The 20,837-nt window shown below is 35.5% G+C and overlaps 1 protein-coding gene across 2 annotated transcripts; it reads right to left on the minus strand.

Annotated features, from left to right (window-relative positions):
* Window positions 1-926: 926 nt before the first annotated feature.
* Window positions 927-19,088, minus strand: LOC110027947. 2 transcript variants are annotated; one of them, XM_020729606.1, is made up of 2 exons: window positions 18,301-19,088; window positions 927-1,032 (listed from the first exon to the last, which is right to left on the minus strand). In XM_020729606.1, exon 1 carries the CDS (start codon window positions 18,996-18,998, stop codon window positions 18,339-18,341), a length of 660 nt encoding a protein of 219 aa, XP_020585265.1. In that variant the 5' UTR covers window positions 18,999-19,088; the 3' UTR covers window positions 927-1,032; window positions 18,301-18,338. The 2 variants fall into 2 exon arrangements, with proteins under 2 accessions (XP_020585265.1, XP_020585263.1); XM_020729604.1 differs by lacking the exon at window positions 927-1,032 and adding an exon at window positions 1,907-2,118.
* Window positions 19,089-20,837: the final 1,749 nt, after the last annotated feature.

A 20,837-nucleotide genomic window follows, 5' to 3' on the forward strand; every position in this document is an offset into this window, starting at 1 on the left:
TACATCATTTATATTATTTTTTCTTTACATTATTGGATTTATAAAAATGATGAATGATTTTTTGAAGAGAAAAAATAAACTATTGGAAAAAGCATTAAATGAATATATGAAATAAAAATATAATTTAGTTATAAAAATAATAACTAATAGTAATAGTAACATTGAATAAATAGTTTGATGAATTACATACTCAAAATTCAATTTTAATCTTTATCAATTTTATAAATATTGACTATTGATAAGGGAATTATGAATATTTTAATTAAAAATAATGAGATTATTTAATTAAATCCTTCATATTATGTTCATATTATGCACATAATTAGTTGCCTAAGACAAATTTATTTACAATAGTGGCCTGCATAATTGTCCCTTTAAACAAGGGTGGACAAGCGAATTTCCAAAGACAACACTATTGATTTAAATTCAGTTGAAATAAAACTCCAACATATTTCTTATAATTTGATTCATCCAAAATCAAATTAAATTTGTCAAAATTAAATTAAATTAAATTAATATTTTGATTGGTTTTTTTTTTTTTTTTTAATTTAACAATAGAAACTAATTAATTTAGCTAATTTGCAAATTGAATAATATAAATCAACCAAAAAGAGACCCAGTAATTTTGACAATATATAATTACATGAACTTTATATCTGCTCATCCATCATTTTATTAGAAAAATGGTAACAGTCGTCCGCTTTTTTATTAAAATAGCACCAAAACCACCTCACATGCCAAGAAAAGAAGGAAAAATTATTCCATACGGATCCGAACCGTAAATCACCTGATCTATGTTCCCGATGTATTTCGGTGGGCCCCACCAAATTTAAAAAAAAAACGGAAATAATCCTGACCGTAGATCACCGGTCAGGATCGGATGCATGCGGTGTCCGCACGCAATAATCCCTCGAAAAGAAGACACGCCATATTTAAATATACAGATACTATTACAAGCCAGTGACAGAAAAATAAAAGAGGCTGAGTCTTGGCAGGGGGAGAAAAGCATGGGTGTTGCTCTGTCTAATTAACCTGGGAAGCCAAAATTAATTGGAAAACTCAATCAGACCAAACTAAAAAAGAAAATTTCCCCAATAAAGAATAAGCTAGAGTGCAATATAAATGAATATGAACATTTCACAACAACTAAGGTCTTAAATAAAAGCAAAAGTTTTTTTTTTTTTTTTTTAATAAAAAAAAAGGGTGAATTGAAATGATGTTTATTGGCACTCTTAAATCCTAGACTGCCAAATTCATTGGATTTATTATGTCCAGGCCTAGATTCAAATTTTAGCAGGTTTTGCTAACAGCTGGATCAGAAGAGTTGTTTGGTGCTGGACTGGAACCAAGACTTGTATAGGATTTTACATAAATCCAGTTTATTGATTCTTTATGTTGGTTGGACATCTGGCGTCAACAGAGACATCAAGACTTGGATGTTGACAGAAAACAATCAGCTACAAATGTCAGGAAACATAAGCAGGTGTCAAAAGTTTTGACTTTGGGAGAAGTCATTCAATTGTGGACATCGAGCAATTTTTTGTAGAGCATCAAGCATTATGGGCTGATTAGTGTCGGAAAAGGGTAACCAAGAATGTTGCGAGTTGGATATTAATAAATGTTGGGTGACATTTGTCAGCAAAAGTTCATCGCATGTTGTGGGCTGATGAGTCAATCAAAAGGATGACAATTTATTATGGATAATAGCAAATATTTGAAGAGACTTGGATATATATATATATATATATATATATATATATTGTGACACCCCAATTGGCCCCACCTTCGGCTAAAGTGCGACAAAGACGGACAATTCAGTCACACTAAATCACCACCAGCAACCAACATTTGTCCTGACATGTCGAATTAAGACCCAATGAGTGATGAACTAGTCTAACTAAATATCCACAAATATACTTGATACATTTCATTTCATAATCCATTCACATGCATATACTTGGAAGCGTGAAAATCATATCATCACATAAATTATACAGAGTTGTTAAATCCAACATGAATAAAGGTACAGACCCAAAAGTCTGCACAAGCTCCCAAACTATAATTCAAAAGATATACAAGTCAAACATGACTACTCGCCTCGGTGCTCCTTATCCCTTCCTGAAAATAAACAATATAGAGTAAACAACAACGAGTTCAATGAATAATTAAAGCAAAAATAAGCTTTTATACATGAAAAAAAAAACATAGTGAAACTCGTATGTAACTGTACAAGTCTACACACATTTCACAACATGTTAAAAACTTATAGAACATGCAACAAAAAAACAGGTAATAAAAAAATCTTGACTATTGTATAAAACAGATATTTAATTCAATCATGTGTAGTCATAAGCATGTTCATAAGAGTAATCAATCTAATGAAAAGAATGATGTTTGCAATTATATAAGCTTCAACTATTCTCATGTCATTAGTTTGTCACCCAGCCCAAGACTTTAGCTATTGATAGCAGTTATTAATATCCTCCAGTACCAACGATTTCCTATATTTCGTTGCCGTCTGATCCAAACAGCTCCTAGAGTTTTGTCACCATCTCAATACTAGTAGTTGGGATTCCCACCAATCGATATCATCCATACTTCATAAGTATCATTGTAATAGCTTACTTATACCATCACTTTTGATATTCATAAAGTGTAATTTCTATAACAAATATTCATCATGAGTATTTCATATAGCATATAGATGAATCATAGCAAATGAATGCCTATAGACAATAATTTCATAAATATATTCATCAGATTCATAGCATGGTAAAATCACATGTATTGTAAAGGACAATCGATTTGCATTTATACATTCAATGCAGGTATTCATCCACAATATACAAAAAAATCTAAATGCTACAGTGTCAAACAAGAAATCACATAAAGGCCTACAGAGAATTATTTTTCTTAAGTTAGCACAAGATTATTTTATCTAAATTAACCGAACCCTACGAAGAGTTTCCGCATGCTCGCCTCGAGCTCCCCGCCTCATTTAAACAACCTGAAATTCATAAGCATCTTAGGATTTCAAAAAATCTTAACTCATTTCGTGATTCAACCATAAAAATAATTTATTTATGAATTTTTACCTCAAACGGGTTTCTGGGTATAAATCCATCCTGTTCCACTCTTTCTTCCTTCCCCTTCCTCGTTTCCCCTTTTATTTTTTTCTTAGGCTTTAGGAATGCAGAAATAATAAGTTTAGCTTCACTAAAATTAGCTAACTATATATACATATATACATCTACCTTATAATCAAACCTAGATCACCATCACAGGTTTAAACTCCCAACTTTGCACTTCTACCTTCCTATGTTGTGCATGCGGATATAAAGAAAAACTAGAGAGACACTAAGGAAAGAAAGTGAAAATTTAACTTGACATACATGTATAAATATTTATATTTGGAAGTCCGTCTTAAATACCTCCCAACCTCAATTTCCCTTGAGCTTGCTGACTTTTTCGTAAAACAGTAACTAAGCGCAGCAGCTCTCAGTTTTCTCCCGTTTCAGAGCCAGCAACGCCAAGCTCTCAAAGTGGGAAGTTAGAGGGAGTGAGGAACCAGGAAGATTATTAGGGAAGAAACGGGATTGAAGTTAGTTTAATAAAAATGTATATAGAAAGATAAATTAATTTACTTAATTAAAATTAGTTCCTGCCATTAGATTCAATCAGGCTGTTGCATGACTTCATTAGTGGAATTTTCTGCTTGCTACAGTAACCTCATTAATAAATCAGTGGTCACTTAAATTATAAAATGATTAAGATTTAACTGATTTAGTTTTTTTTTTCCTTCTAAAGCATCTTACATTAATAATTGATATATATTATTATATATTGTTGAAATTTATCATAATGCGGAAGTAAACTTATCTTATTGATATGAAAGAAGGTATAAATAAAAGCATGAATTCTAGAACAGAAAAGATAATAAAAAAGAAATAACAGGAAAGGAAAGATGTAACACTTAATATTTCGAATTAATCAATTCACATTAATTATTTAGAAATAAAAAAACAACAAAAAATAGGAGAGCCTAAAATAGGAATCAAAATAAATTCAAACCAAGAAAATAAAACTAAAATAGGAAGAAAAAAATTATATTAGAAAATAAATCTAATTCTCATAGCTTTTAATTTGAATAAATTATTTCCTAATAAAATTTCCAACACTCCTTTTTAAGTTGAAACACAGTTGATGTTCAACTTGGATTTGAAAATACCAAATAATGAACGAGGAAGATCCTGAAAGGTAGAATTTGAAGTCTTCGTCTCATACTGTGGTTGTCTTTGACTGCAGTTCCTGCAGTGTCTATAGTTAGGTGGAAGACTCTTACAGGTAATAGCGCATGAGAGTTTGCAGGGAAGTTGATAACTGCGGTTGTCTTTGACTGCAGTGTCTATAAGACAAAGACTCCTATAGAAATATTGTTGTAGAGAAGTTTGCAAGGAAATAGACAAAAAACAAAAAAAATTGATTTCAAGTTGATTATTATTGTATTTAACTGCAGTTCCTACAATGTCTATAGATAGACTGAAGACTCCTACAAATAATGTTGTATGTGAGTTTGTAAGGAAGTAGACAACCAATAGGAAAAGCTATAGATTATGACCTGCAGAAAAAAAGAAAACTCAGGAGGTAGGTCTCACTACAGGAAAAGGCTCTGGAGGAAAACATGCTGCAGGAGAAATTTAGGCGGATGGCCTAATGCAGTGAAAGCTCCGAAGGAGGGGCCTGATACAGGAAAAAAGTCTGGAGGGCTTGATGCATGAAAAGGCTCCAAAAGGGGGATTGTTGCATGAACAATTTTGGTGGAGGACCTGTTACAAGAAAAGCTCCAGAGGAGGGTCTACTGCGAAAAAATTCAGGAGGGTCAATTGCAGAAAATTTTCTGAAGGGCCTGCTGCAGAAAGAATTCCAGAGTTTTTTCCTACAACATAGAGGGCGTCGTTCCTCTCACAAATTTTGTAACTCATACCAGCCATTTCAGCGACCATAGGCATCAATAGCCAAACTTGTGGCTATCATGCTTCGCATACTGAGAGCAGCAACTGCGATAACATACATGGCTACAAGGCTAAGGGTCTGTTTGGGGCAGCTGCAGCTTATTAATAAATTTCTTGGTGACATTTCATGTCTAATTTCCAATATTCTAAATATAAAAGCTAATACTAAACCCAGACCTTTATGAAATTGTGAGAGAAAAAATTGCATGAAACTCACCACCTCCGCAACCTTCGAGAGAATTTCTAGATAGAGAATAAGATTGTACCACAAGCCATCATTTCAACAATCTTTGCATCCTCACATTTTAAATTTTGGTGGATTAAGCCTTCCAAAATAATTGCGATAATTTTGTGTAGCTAGTAATGGAACTAGGAGCAACTAGCTTCTTGCTAGCAATAGAAATTGAATTAGGGTTTTCTCCATTACCTTTAAAAGGGAGAAACTTCTACATCTCACGACATAAAAAAAAGAATATTGAAAATCCTAGGACTCAAGAAGTGGACATAGGAAGCTGGTACCAAACCATTACACATTAACTTACTCATTTGTTACTTTCTACACTTCTAGTAATAATAATGCTCTATAATATAAAGGAATACTACAGTGTATTGAGCTTGTTATGTAAAATTGAGCCGAGTTTTTTAAAATAAAAATCTAGCTTTGTTAAAAGAATTTTAAACAATTTAAAAATTCTATTCCTAATTTTAAAAATACTTTATCTATGCATTTTTCAACAAACTAACTTTGCCTCTAAGATTTTGTTATTCATAAATCAACAAAAAAATAATTAATTTGTCGAATCAATTTTTAAGAGAAACCAATTCATGACTCCCATACTCCCTAATGATCCATAATACCTTTCACAATAGTGTGGTAGCAACCGAAGTGATGAAGTCTCTAAGTGATGAATGATGATACCATCGACCCTATGAGTGCAATGGAGTTCACAAATTAAAAGTTTACAGTTGAATTATCTAAAATAAAACATGGATTGTAGTTAGTGTTTTACTATCATTAGATAAATAATAATGATCAGGTACAAGCTTGATATCAATTTGTTCATTTTCTAAAGAGCGATTCAAAATCATTGACAATTCACAAAAAAAGCTTGTGCAAGTCATAATGATTCAGATGAAGGTATAAACAAAATTTAATGTCACAAAAATTAATAAAGAATTGCCATTTGCAGGTGAGTTTTTAGATAAATTGGTCCATCAAAGGAGCATATCACTCATCCTACTGATTTAGACCCACCCATTGATTGTGATACAATCAAACCTATGCCAACTGAACCTAGTTGATCCATTTGATGCATGTAGATGCAATTGGATTCATCAGGCCAAAAAGACACATGAATTCTTTTAGACTTGATCCTTAGTAGGAACTTTGACCAAGCCTTAATTTGGTCATTTAGTGCAGCTGTCCCAAGTGAACCCAATTAAGACCCTTTTGATCTATTTGACCAAATATATGCAATCAAGCCTATTTGGCCCATTTGACATCTGGTCTCACTTAGATTTAATCCTTAAAAATGGGGATGTCAAATTGGTATGGGTCCAACCTAAAAATAACCCAACAAAAATATAGCCAATTAGAACCCTACTTGTTTACTAAATGGGTCAAAAATCCTAATAAGAATGCAACTTGACCAACCTAAAACCCAATCTGACACCACCAAAAACACAAGTCATGACTGACCAGTTCCAACCCCACCAAAAATTGACATAATTACTCAATTTAGTCGTAAATAAACAAAATAAAAAAAATTTAATTAATTAAAAAAATAAAATTATTAACTCATTTATTTTTTGGTTGAGCAATACAACTTGATGGAACTTAAAACAAATACAAATTTTTAATCTTGGGTTTTAGTCTAATAAGTCAGATATTAACACCACACCTTAAAATCCATAAGAGCTTAGACCTAATTTGATCCTGAGGTGCACTTAGCCAAAATGAATCAAAGATAAACTTACTTGACCCATCAGGCCCAATTGACACATAGACCCACTATTGGCAAAATCCACTCATTTTGATTGACTCTACATTGGATGTGATCTAGTAAAATTGATATCAGTTAGGCATTTCATTTAAGTTAGGTCTATGATTACCTAAATCTAACCTACCTAATATATTTGACCCACATTGGTACAATTGGGCCAATTTGACCCATTCAACACGTAGACACAATTTAGTCATTAGGTGCACTTAACCCAAGTGAATGCAAATTGATATTTACCCCTTTAAAAAAGTTGGGTTCCATGCACCTTAACAAGCTCAAATGAAGGTATAGACTAGCTTTCACTAGGCACATATAACTTCGAGCAACCAAAAGCATTGGATTGAGTGCCTATGTGCCACAAATACATAGCTAGGTGCCTATTAGTGAGGCTAGCAATCAACCAACCTCACCATGTTTTTTCACCATTTATAGAATATTGCAGCAAGCAAGCCATTTTTTGTGTTTCTTTTTCCTCAATTGGGGTCAAAAGTGAGTTTAAACATCAAATCAAACAAGCCCAAATATATGATTAAGAAATTCAGTCCCACCCTACAGTCATATATTTAAACTATTAAGTCCTAGATTGTAATGTAGCATAGTTCATCTAGGGTGAACTGTGTTACCCTTCTAGGCTTTTAATCATTATAATCTCCCTAGGCATAGAATCAAGGAATTTAAGATGAGTAATTTACATGCTTTAGCCCTTTATCACATCATCCCCTTTAGGCATAAGATTTTGGACATTAGGATGGGTGACCACAGTCCCTTTTGTTCTCTTGAATGTCACATTTCTGCTAAATAGATTCTAAGACGCTAGAATGACAACATATCAAAGTGTGGTTGATAATTAGGATGATTAATCCAAATTACTTAAGTTTTTTATGAAATAGCATCACTCAAGAGATAAAATCTAGGACTTTAAGGTGAATGACCTTTCTATTCTCTTTAACATCAAATCTCTTCTAACATAATTTCTAGAACCTTAGGATGATGGAGTACTGAGGGTAGACTACACTCAAATCATGAGTTTTTTTATGATACTTCATGATTAACAAAAATCATGTCACAAAGTGTGCTTGAATACCCATTCTAATAGAGCTTGAACATCAAATATTAATCAGATGGTCACCCACACCAACTTAACATACTAGATATTGTGATAGGCATATCCTTAAGCACCCTAAGGTTAGATTATAGCAGGTTTTGCATTTTTTATCACTTGGTAGTGTGATGTAACGATGGTTGGCACGTTATTTCGGCATGATTATATGTACTCAGATATAGATATTGTTGAATCCAAATCTATCCGGTAGACAGTGCCCAAGGAATAGAGCGTGGAACAGAGGGAAAAAGAACCTATGAGAGAGAGAGAGAGAGAAAAAGAAGACTTCCCCCATCGAGCCGGGGCTCTATGACCCATTTTATTCCATTGAAAATCGAGGACACAAATGGGGGGAGCCAAGAGATCACCTATACATCACATGCCCCCGATTTATAGAAGATAGGAGAGGCAGAAAATATAAAAATTAAAGATTTAGCCTTGCTTTAAAGAGATAGCAAAGAGCATTATAGTCCCTTTATCTTGGACCACCATATTGCGTTGAGATTACGTGCAAATCATTTTTGAATATACATATTAAGTTCTCTAATTTTCTTGCTCCTTGATAGCAATAACTACAATAAGGAGGAAAAGTCTTAGAGTTGCTCGCTCAGGAGAGGAGTCTTGAAGATGCTCACCCCGGAGGGGAGTCCTGGAGATGCTCGCCCTGGAGGGAATTCTTACAGTTATGCACCCCTCGCGGAGCTTGTTGTTGTCGGGTGTTTACTTTATAATTTGGGAACTGAATGATCGTTTGTGCACCCCTCACAGAGTTTATCGTTGTCGGGCGTCGATATGTTGCATAGGCCTCTGAAGATCGTTAGATAACCCTCGTGGAGCTTGTCGTTGTCGGGTGTTAACTTTATAATTTGGGCGTAGGAAGAATCGTCTATGCACCCCTCGAGGAGCTTGTTATTGTCGGGTGTTAACTTTATAATTTGGGCGCAGGACGAATCGCCTGTGCACTCCTCGCGAAGCTTGTCATTTTCTAGTGTTGATACGTCCCATAGGCCCCTAATGATCGTTAAACACCCCTTGTTGAGCTTGTCGTTGTTGGGTGTTAATATTATAATTTGGGTACATGACGAATCGTTTGCGCCCGCCTTACGAAGCTTGTCGATGTCAAGTGCTAATACGTTCTATAAATCTCTGACGATTGTTAGACACCGCTCGCAAAAATTATTGATGTCGGATGTTAACTTTATAATTAGAGTGTAGTACAAATTGTTTGTGCACCCCTCGCAAAACTTGTTGTTGTCGGGTGTTGATATGACTCATTGGCCTCTGACAATAGTTAGACACACCCTTGCAAAGTTTGTCGCTATCGGGTGTTAACTATTTAATTTGGGCGCAGGACGATTGTTGTGCACCCTTTTCGGAAATTTTCGTTGTCTAGTGCTAAGACGTCTCATAAGCCTCGAACTATCGTTAGACACACTTTTGGCATTTTTTTTGTTGTTTCTTATAGTTCTAATAGATCGGACGCTCTTGACATCGTTACTGGTTGTTTCTTATGTTTCTGATCGATCGGATGTTTTTGGCGTCATGTCGGTTTCATCACCCTTGGTTCGAGTTCCCCAAGTGTCAACTGGTCACCAATCATTCAAGAGCTTCGTGACTTTGTCAAGTCTTTAACTTGATCTTTCACATAGAAAAATAAAAAAAATACAGTTAAAAGCATGCATCGTAAAGTTTTGGGAGAGGTACATGCTTATGTGAGGTCGGAGGCTGCTACCAGGTATAGTTAGTAAACCAGAGATTTTAACTCATAAATTAATTTGTATCTTAGGGCAGAGAGGTGGACCTTTTGTATGTTGATGTTTCTTCAAAATTGTGTAACATAGATTTTTAGATATGTAATAAAAAATAGTTTTAAATCTGTGCATGTAAAGAATAGTTATGGTATTCGCTGAAAACATTAGACATAGAAAAGTTACATTTGGAGCTCTGTTATAGCCATAAAATCTTCATTAATTAGTGACATGTATGTATTTCTTCATACATTTCACTGTATATAAATATGTGTATTTATATATTGGAAACAAGAGGTGAGAGGTATGCATGTAAATCTTCTTTTTATTTTATTTTATTTTTCACTTCAAGTGGCCAACCGTTGGTGGGTCGGCCGAAGCGAAGATGGCCGGTCGACAAAGTAGACGACTGGTCAAATAAAATTAAATTTTAGGTGTTTAGATACATAGAAACAAAAGGAATGAGGGATGTGTGTAAATCTGTTATAAATTGAGTGATAAATATGTAAACATATAAGCATATAAGATTTGAGTGACGTGTATAAATCTTCCCTGAATTGAGATGATCGGCCAGAGGCAGGTGGCCTATCAGAGGCTATTGGAGTAGCGGTTGGACTGAGGTAAGTTGTTGGAAAAATAGGTTGAGTAATATAAGGATTTTGTGGTATGTATGAAAAAAAATAAAAAAAAAATTGAGTCTATATATGTATATATTTTTTGTATTTGAACGGCTAGCCGAAGGCAGGTGGCTGGACGGAGATTGGCGGTCGCAGCATCGGTCTGTCGGAGAGTGATCGATGCTTCAACATAATAAATCCCACATCTCCATAGAGGGGTCTCACAGAACATGAGGGATTTTTTATCAGGAGTAAGAGAAACACCTTTAGTGAAATAAAGATCTCCTAAAAGCACAGTTGTTTTGTTAGCAGCGGGATAAAATCCGGGCGATCTCCAATGTGGCTGGCCTCCAAAAAGGCCTTAGCGAATGTGTGTCGAGATCATATTCATACGGGGTGTCCGTTAAATATATGCGCCATTAGAAGAAACATCGACGCCATAAGTTAGCTTGAATTTCTTCCCCTCAGCCTTGTATGTTGGGATATTTACATTACCATATATGCAAACATATAAATGTATATAAAAGTTGACTGGTATGTACATAAATTTATAAAAATATATGGGAATTGGGTGTTATGTATGTCAATCTTCCCTATTCCTCCATAGTATCGGGTTAGAGCACAATGATCGTCCGAAGGGAAGTAGCCGGATGGAGCGACGAGGTGGCCGGATGGAGTGAGGTGGCTGATCGGTCGATTGAGGTGATCAGATGGCGAGGAGGCGGGCTTGCGAGTGGCCTTCAAGTTGTCGGTAGGAATCAATCGATATGGGGAAGGCTCCTCTGAGGTTGTGTGTGTGTGTGTGTGGTGGGTGGGTTGGGGTGCGAGGAGCTCTACAGTGACTATCTTTGGAGGAACGCATGATGGAAGATGCCTCGTGGATGGTTGGGGAAGAATTCAGGAAGATAAGGGTCCCGGTTCAGTTTCGGCCAACTCGATGGAAACTGCTGCAAGATTGGTCGACGGATGCCCCATTGATGTTTCCAAAGTTCCTAATATTTCATGTTCGAAGCTTGTCGAAATACCTTGAAGTGAATTAATGGCCACCTAAAGTTTCAATTCCTTGAGCTATTCTATAAGAAAAAGTGTTGGCCATCCTGCCACCACAGGGATCGCCTCAAATTGGATTCAAGACGAAATTTGAATGATCAACAAACCACAGGCCAACTTCTTGAAGCCGTTGGATTCCTCAAGGCCAGTTCATGACGGGCTTTATCGTGATGTTGATACGTCCCTAAAGGAGCATCATCCAGACTTCTCAAAAATTGTGAAGAAGGAAATATGCAATCTTATGGATTACAGAAAACTATCGCTAGAATTATGCATGCACGCCGCATAGCATGACCAGCTTCCCTTTCGAGTAGTTGTATAGATTCTATTTTTCTGAAGCAAGTGAGACACTCTGCTTCTAGCTTGTGGCGTCCAATCATTTGTATCTAAAACAATGGAACCTTCAGAAAACAACATTGCTTCCTACGACACAAAAGAGTCGTGACGATAAAGTTGTAGTAAGAGACGGCCGACAGATAGGGATAGGTCGGTCGGAAGAGTTTACCAATCGACAAGTCCGGCGGTCAGTGAGGCAATCGACAGGTCAGGTGTTCTTTGCGTCTATCCGCTGACCAACTAGAATAGGTCGGTCGGTGAAGCAATGGTCATTCGTCAGCATGAGATTCTACTTGTGACAAGGTAGAGTTGTTGGGCCGACCAATGAAGGGATGGCTGGTCGATGGCAGCTAGTTGGCACAGCAAGGAGACACAGTGCGACAAGGCTCAATCTTAAAGGAATAACAATTTTAACAGTGGCTAGACAAAAACCAAAAAGGAACTATACTAAATTGTTTTAAATGTGAGAGGCTCAATAAAAACGATCGATCTGCGAGGAAATTGACAATGAAAATGTCGGTGCAAATTCTTGCATGAGCAGGAAGGAAAAAGAAGAACATACGAGAGGTCGTTGGTGCAGATTTTATTTTTGTGACGGAGAGGATAAAGGCATGGCGATCTCAAGATCTGGAAGTAGGAAGCAGATCTACGAGAGAATAGATGGAGTTTCTCGGCAGTCGGCAGCGATGAGAAATAAGTGGAGTAAGTCCACTGATATGCGAGTTCCCTCACACTTTTCAATAGGAGTGTCGGTGTTACTAGTTTTCTTTTTGATGTCACGTTCCACACTCACCACACCTTTTAGAATATTGAATCCAAATCTGTACGGTAAACCGAGCCCAAGGAATAAAGCGTGAAACCGAGGGAAAAAGAAGGTGGGAGCGAGAGAGAGAGAGAGAGAGAGAGAGAGAAAAAAAAAGAAAGGCTTCCCCCTTTGTGGGGAGGGGGGGGTTGGGGTGTTCCCGTGGGCTCTCTATCCCATTTTATTCAATTGAAAACCGAGGTTACATATGGGGAGCCAAGTGATCCCCAATAAATCACATGGCCCCCATTTATAGAATATATGAGGGACAAAAAATATAAAAATTGCATATTTAGCCTTACTTTAAAGAGAGAGCAAAAGACATTGTAGTCCCTTTATCTTGGACCGCCAAATTGCCGCGAGATCCTTGCAGACTTTTTATGAGTTTACAGATATCTGTCTTCACAAGTTCCTAAACGTTAAAATTTCAGATGTTGCTTAGTATAATACTATGCTAAGTAAATTAAAACTTTAGAGTGAATGTGAGCATAATTGTGTATGTGCCCAATATCCCATATATTTTGTTCTTTCCATTATATAATTTTTAATTGAAAAAATAAAGTAGGCACATGGGATGATTTAAGAAAATGAATACCTAAATATAAACTAGGATTAAAATTTTAATAACCCATGTCTTTTCTATTTATGTATAGAATTAGGTTTGAGATATAATAAGGAGAACCCAACTATATTTAAATATTTATTTTATGAGGTATACCACATAACCTAATTATAAATAAACATTATTTCTCTTTTTAATGTTGTACTTTGATAGAATTAATTTATTTTATTTGATCTCAATCACCATTGTTTTTCAGTTTATTTACGTATTTTGAATGGCCTAAATTCTCATTAAGCTATTAGATTATATCTTTTTACCAATAACAAGCTAAACAACTCAAAGTAAATCAAAGAATATGATTTTACAATAAAACTAATGCATGGCAAATGATTCCAATAATATTGATTCATTTGTGCTTCTAACAAGAAAAAGAAAGTAATTTAGCCCGTTATATCATTCATAAAGTCTACATACAGACATTAGTTCACTATAACATCTAAACCCACATTCACATGTTAGTTCCTCTTCCAAATAAGAAAAGATTTTTAAGACTCATTTTATAAATACAAAATCTACAAATGCAAATTGAAATGACAACTCTTTCTAAATTTATATCAAAATGGGTCTAGCAACATTCCTCATTCAAAGATGCAAGCTTAGTGTTTAGGCTTCTTAGTTTTACAAGTCTAGGTTATAAGTCTGAATATAGGCCTATTTCTAGCAATAAAAGTGACTAAGTACTATATAGCCCTCCATTAAATAAAAGTTAGTTAGTCAAGGCTTTATGCTTGGTACTGTTATAAGTCTTGCTATTAGGCAACATTTTTTTATTGATATAAAATAAGTCTCAAGTATGATCATCGCTTCATAAAATTGTGAGGACCATCTTTCGACAATGCTAAGTACTATTGTAAGTCCCTATCTCATCGCAACCCCCTTTACAAGGTTCTAAGTTCTATTTTTAGTTTGTTCCATAAACTAATATCCTTCTGAGCTTTAAAACGTATAAGTCACAAGTTCCAAAATTTAGGTCTTTCCAACCCATAAAATCTTGGGAGCTTTGATCGTGAATTGCAAGACCTATTTATCCTACCAAATCTCCTCAAGATAAGTAATTTCATCCTAGGCTTACAAGCTTCTTCTTGAATACATAGCTTTATTCCATTCATTCGAGATTACTTGACAACAAATCCATACTTTTGTGATCAAGAGCTCATTATTACCCTCTTGATAATCTCTTCCATACTAAGATTATTTCTTGGTTCCCATTAGCCTTTTTGAGTTAGTGTTTTTTTCTTAACAAGTGATTTCTAAGTTAATATCTTTCCCTTGAGAAAACATTAGACTCATAAATTTTTCACATTTATAGGTTTAGTACATAAATACAACTCTTTTTCCTTAGTACCAAGTACTTTCTACATGGCATATATTTAACAATCAAAATGAATATAATTAATTAATAGAGGCTATCGTTGGATACCACATCATACGATATAATTAACTATAGAGACTTGCTTTTATAAGAAACATCAATCTCAAACCTAAACAAAACCTAGTTAATTCATCATATTGATTGATGAAAATTTCTAGGATTTGCATACCTAGCTTTCCAAATACATGGTTGAACAATGAAGAGACGAATAGACTAAATGATATGGGGCAAGCTAAAAAGATTTGGAAGTTATGAAAGAAACTTTCAAGAGAATCATAGAAGCCCTTGAGAGAAACCCAAACAAAAAAATAATATTTTCAAGATAAGTCAAGGCCAAAATGAGCTTAAGAGAGGCATCAAGAGAATACCTAAAAATCATGAGCCAACTGCCATAAGGAAGATACCTAAGGGTAACAATACCGAAAGGGTATCTAGAAGGCACCTAAATTAGGGAGTAGAGATATATATGTCATGAAAACAAGAGAGCTAGAGAAAGAAACTAGATTTGAGGAACCATCATCTTCCTCAAATTTTGCCTATTCTTATAATAGTAGAACATATGTGTATTCCTAAAAAATTTAAAATCAACATTACATAACTTCATTTTGTTAGCTTCTACGTGAAATGACCGTTGGGTCACCCTTCTAGTATCTTGCTTGTGCTAGAAGATCAAATTTTTCCATCAAGGGACATCCACATGAGGTGCATTGGAAGCTCACAATGAAAAATAATAATTAAATAGTTATATAATAAACAAGTCATATAGAATTTCAAGATAAAAAAATCAAAATACACACTAAGTATCATGATGGGCACGGCCTTAAATCTTCTAATCTATGGTTAGGATGTAACTAGGTTGCACCACTACTTGATGTATAGTAATATTTTTTTTGGCTATTTACAACTTATAGGGTTATGTTATAGATATAATTTTCTACCAATGCTAATATACAGTGCCGAGAAAATCACTATATACTATTTAGCACAAAAGTTGTGTTATGTAAAAAAAATTATATGAAATGTTTATAGAACCTGACCCGCATATAAGTTTGCTTGTTTCATGTTTTCTCTAATAAAAAATCCATAAAACAAGTACAAGATTTAGGTAAAATCCTCATTAGCAAACACAACCATCATAGTGGCAAGGAATAGAAGCAGTTTACAAATACCTATACCTTGTACATATCAATTTTATACTTAAATATTCGTGTATGGATCTAGTTCTTAGTAGTATTGTACAAATACTAGGAGAATTATATTTTTTATCTAAGTTGTAATACAAAAAACTAAGTTGCATCTAATATATTTTTTAATATTTAATTTGTCATGTTTATTTAAATATTTTTTCCCATAATTTGGCCAATATTGTTTGTCTTTTCTTTGTTTGGAATCATTGCATCTAACTAAAATACTAAAGAAATTTAATTTTTTTATAAAATTAATAAAAATTTAACAATATAAAACCAATTATAGAGTAATAATTTTAGAAATAAATGAAAGCATGGTCTCTCTAGACCACTAATTTCAAAATAAATAAACAATAATCTCCATTTATTATGTGAAAATATAGTCAGCAAATTGACTATTAAATCTTCCACAAAAGTGAGTATTTAAATTTTAAAAAAAAGAGTGAGTATTTAAATCAATGAGAATGAAACTAATTTATAAACATAACATGGCCTTAAACCCAATATATAGAGAAAAGTCTTTTATTTAAAGACAAATAGGATTGTAATGGAAATATGCCTAATGGCTATTCTTACTCAAGTTGACGCTTGAGCTAACATCATGGCTTTAAACACGCTTAGTTGGAGGCCTAATGTTAGTAAAAATCTTAATCCAAACAGAATTATAAGACCAATTAGTTATTTATATTTCGATAGTCAAAAGACACATTTATCTCTCTTAGTAAGCATCTTCCCATAGTGTAAAAATGTATACCCTACATTCTTACCTTCAACTACATAAGGTCTAGAGATCCATGTTTCTTCTTTCACTTAAGGTTTAAAAAGTCTCTACCGACATAACTCATGGCTACTGATGCAAGAGATTCATGTCTCCCTTATTGACTAAGTTGATTGAAAGTCTACAAAATTGGTATTACATATCCATAAAGTATTAATCTGGTTGAATCTTTTTTTAGCTCCTTACCTATACGCATACCAATCTTAAACCTATTCATTCCTTATATTATAGCATTTTAATTTTTCTTCTTTGAAGTATGTTAAATTTAAATTATAATGAAAGTAAGAAAACTTAGTCAAGAGTTTTTTTATTATTAATTCCTAGAATGCAGTTAAGTTAGCGGTTTGCTCCTCTAAAAACTCTTGGCCCCTAAAATAAAATAAATAAACACTATTTAAATCATTCATTTCATTTAAGAAAATTCTTTAAAGAATACACTTTGATATATGTTTCGTATATCACTCATGTGTTTAAGTTAGACCGGATTTTCTTATGACACAAAATGACACCCTTTATTTTTTCAATGAGGTTCCCACGAAATATTTTTCAAAATAAAAAAAAAAATTCCACAACTACATTACTATTACATTCTTTGTGTTTTTGTTAGCAATTTATAAAAATCATTAACCTCCCCCCACCAATAAATGATGTAAAGTCCCACCCATATATGCAAAGCAGTACTCAATGTCATCCATACTTGTATATATTTATTTAAAAATATTAGTGCTCGAAAAATTATTTGTTGAATTGTGACTACTGTAAAATAATTAAGCATTCTATTAAGGTGTTATCAAAGTAATAGATTATACACATGAACCTAATGGGGTTGGAAGGGTGTTTAAAATAAAGGAAGACCATTAAATTACCTTTTGCATTATTTGGTATGATCTTCCTTGATATCAATTTATGCAAAGTGGTTGATTTCTAGCATGAGAGTGCTTGAATAGGCTTTTAAAGTAGAAATTTGAGTAGAATATGGTGAAGTCTTTTTTGTTTAGGTTTGCAAATATATATGATCAACTTGCACCCTATAGAGCACAACAATATTGTCTTACAAAAAATTAGGGAAGTGGTGCTTTTGATATTAGGTTGTTCAAGGCAAGGATAATTGTCACCTTGCCAAAATAATGAATTAAATGGAAAGGACCATTGATATCTAGAAAAAAAAAAGATTGCAAGTGCTAAGTTATGTGTGCCAATTTTATTAGATTATTCAAGCTGGCACAGTCATTGTTTGTGTAACTTTGCGCAGCTCTCCACAATTTCATCCACAACAATCATGGACATGATAAGTACTTTAACATGTCCCAAACATAAAATGCAACGAGCTACTAGAATGGATAAAAATGATTAGGAAGATCAAGGTGATTATGTATATGCAAGAATTGAGGAGGGCTTTGAAGGGGAGGTATTGCATAGGGTTATAAACAAGCTCAGGCTTGGCTCATGCTCGACCCCTTCAAAATTATTTATGTTTGAAGTTAGCTAGTGTTCGAAATTGCTTGTGAACAGTGTTTTTGTGTTGTGCTCAATTTGAATATTCTTTTTCGTGCTCGGCCCATGTTCGCTTTGAAATTGGCACGTTTAATTAATTAGAAACATAGATGTAAGGTGTTACATAAGCTAAATCATAAATTAATAAAGTACAAAACATTAAACATAACATTTTACCGCTTTTAACGAGAGGAACAGCAATAAGACATCCCCTTTCATGCATTCAACACCCTCTTCAAGCCCTCCTGTGCCGAAACCAAAGATTCATCAACCTTTAACGCCTCCAAAAAAGCCCCCTTTGCTTCCTCCTTCAAACCTTTCTTCTCATAACACTCCCCAAGAAAAACCTTGGCCTTTCCATTATCAGGCCAAAGCCGCAAAACATCCTCCAAATCACAAATTGCCAGATCAACCCTTCGTTTATGCCGCCCACCCCTACCGCCCACAAGGGCTAGTTGAATCTCCGCACGCTTGAGTAGTGCATCAGCACGGTCTTGCTCGGAAAGAGACTTACTGGTATGGAGAGAGAGGGCAGCGTCGAGAGCACGGAGGGCAGGAAGGCGGTGGCCGTCGAGGTCAAGGGCGAGAGCTTTGAGGATGAGAGGGGCGGCATCGCGGGGATCAGCAGCGATGGCAAGGTCGGCTTCAGCGGTGGCTGAGCGAGCGAGGGCGAGCGAGGTGGAGGGAGATGAGTGGACACGAGCGCGGGCTAGGAGCTGAGCGCCGCGAACGAAGTGGCGGGGGGGCTCCGCGGAAGAGGGACGTAGGCGGCGGAGGCGGGAGAGGGCTTGACGGGGAACGGAGCGGAGGTACAGGAAGATGATGAGAGCGAAAGCTAGAGTTAAAGCCTGGACGGCCAGCTCCGTCGCCCCCATTGGTGCCGGCAGAAGAGTGAGCCGCGCAGCCGATGTCGCTTCAGCTCGACATTTTTAGGACGTGGCCTTCTTCTGTAATAAATTTAAAATAACTTCTCATAAAGATGATTTTTTTTTAACTTTTTATATTCATCATTTCATATTAATATTGAATCAAATATGGCATTATCTGTAAACAAGATTTGCTCGGACTATTTCATAAATTCAGTTGGTGAACTCGCTAAAGTAAACCAAGCAAATGTGACTTGGCCCAAAAGCACAAAATATAGCCTAAAGCAACCACCTAGCTACTTGTAAGCCCCAGCCATGCGAAGTAGGCAAGTGTCTTCATACAAGTCTGCTAATTATTTCAAAATCATTCATGAATATCCAATATAATTTAATAGACACATCTAATAAATCTATATTTATGATGTGTGATAGGATCTTGTCGGCATGAATCCCAAGGTAGAACATGAGCGCGCCACAAATTGGGTGGGCCCCCTCGCTCAAAATTTTCAAAGAATAGTTAACAAAACAGTGCAATTTGGCTGGGAGAAATGCATGCGGAGATAGGAAGATGTCTTAGAGCCCTGCCAAGTCATTCTCCTGATTTCCCTACCAACCAATGGGACATCTGAACGAGTCAAGCGAAATATAACCAATCATCAAGCAAATGAAGCATGCGAGCCAGAAGCCACAGAGGAAGTTGTAAGCAAATTCGACCAAGAAACTTTCAAACCACCTCCACATGGCTCGACCCGTTAAAGCCGAGCAAATAAGCATAGGAGCTATGAACAAAGATTACAGATGTCGATCAACAATCCACTCGTAGCATATCTAAATGTATTTGTGTAAATGACCTTCGTGCCCTCAGACTTCATTGTATAGAAAAATGTCTTAAGGGTAATTATGTAATTAGGGTACCTACTATACATATAAATAGGGTACCCTTTCATGAAAAAAAGGCTATATAGACACTCATTTTTCATTTTTCATTTCTACTCCTTTATTTCTCGTGCTCTAATTCTTGAGTGTGATTTTTGGACACTTTTGGGTCCAATACCCTAAAAGGTGCGGTGAGCTTGGAATCATGCCACCAACAAAAAGAGGAGCACAACACAGCGACAAGACAATCATCCAAGAAACATGAAACCCGACAGTTGACGTGAATAGCACAAGAGAGATTGTGTGACAACAAGTAATAGAGATGTAAGAACAGTTAATGCTAGAAATGAGAGAACATATAATGGGTGCTTTCCAAGAAGCTCTAGCCAGGGGAAGCCAAAACCCACAGAGCCAGAATCCCCAGGAGTTTACTCGCAACAGCCCAGCCACTGGGATGGACCAGCGACCAATGCAAGATTCCTCAGTAAAGAGACATCGTACCATACGAACCACAACACCCTGCAACACAGAAAACGATTTCTCTCGGAAAATTTCTGAGGTTGAACCCCTCGAGAAGTTCAAAACTTCCAACCTTGATTGGTACAGAGGCCCCACTGATCCAACCGGCCATGTAGTCGCTTTTGAGTCGGCAGTCGACATATTGAAAATCACTAATGCATTCAAATTTTTCTTGTTCCTCACTATGTTGAGGGAGTCAGTTATCTAATGGTTCAACGCTCTCCCGGTGAGGGTCATCCTCTCCTACTTTGAGTTCAAGAGGCTATTCATAGCTTATATTGTCGATGCACAAAATCCACGGAAGAATTCTTGGGCTCTCATATTGATCAAGTAGAATGAAGGAGAGACCCTTGACTCTTATATCAATAGATTTTAGTGGAAAATGTTGGAGATTCAAAATCTTGAACCCCTAATTGCACAAATTGCTCTAATATAGGGAGCAAAGAGCAAACA

The sequence above is a fragment of the Phalaenopsis equestris genome, unplaced genomic scaffold, assembly GCF_001263595.1.
Source record: "Phalaenopsis equestris unplaced genomic scaffold, ASM126359v1 Scaffold000469, whole genome shotgun sequence".
Taxonomy (NCBI): domain Eukaryota; kingdom Viridiplantae; phylum Streptophyta; class Magnoliopsida; order Asparagales; family Orchidaceae; genus Phalaenopsis; species Phalaenopsis equestris.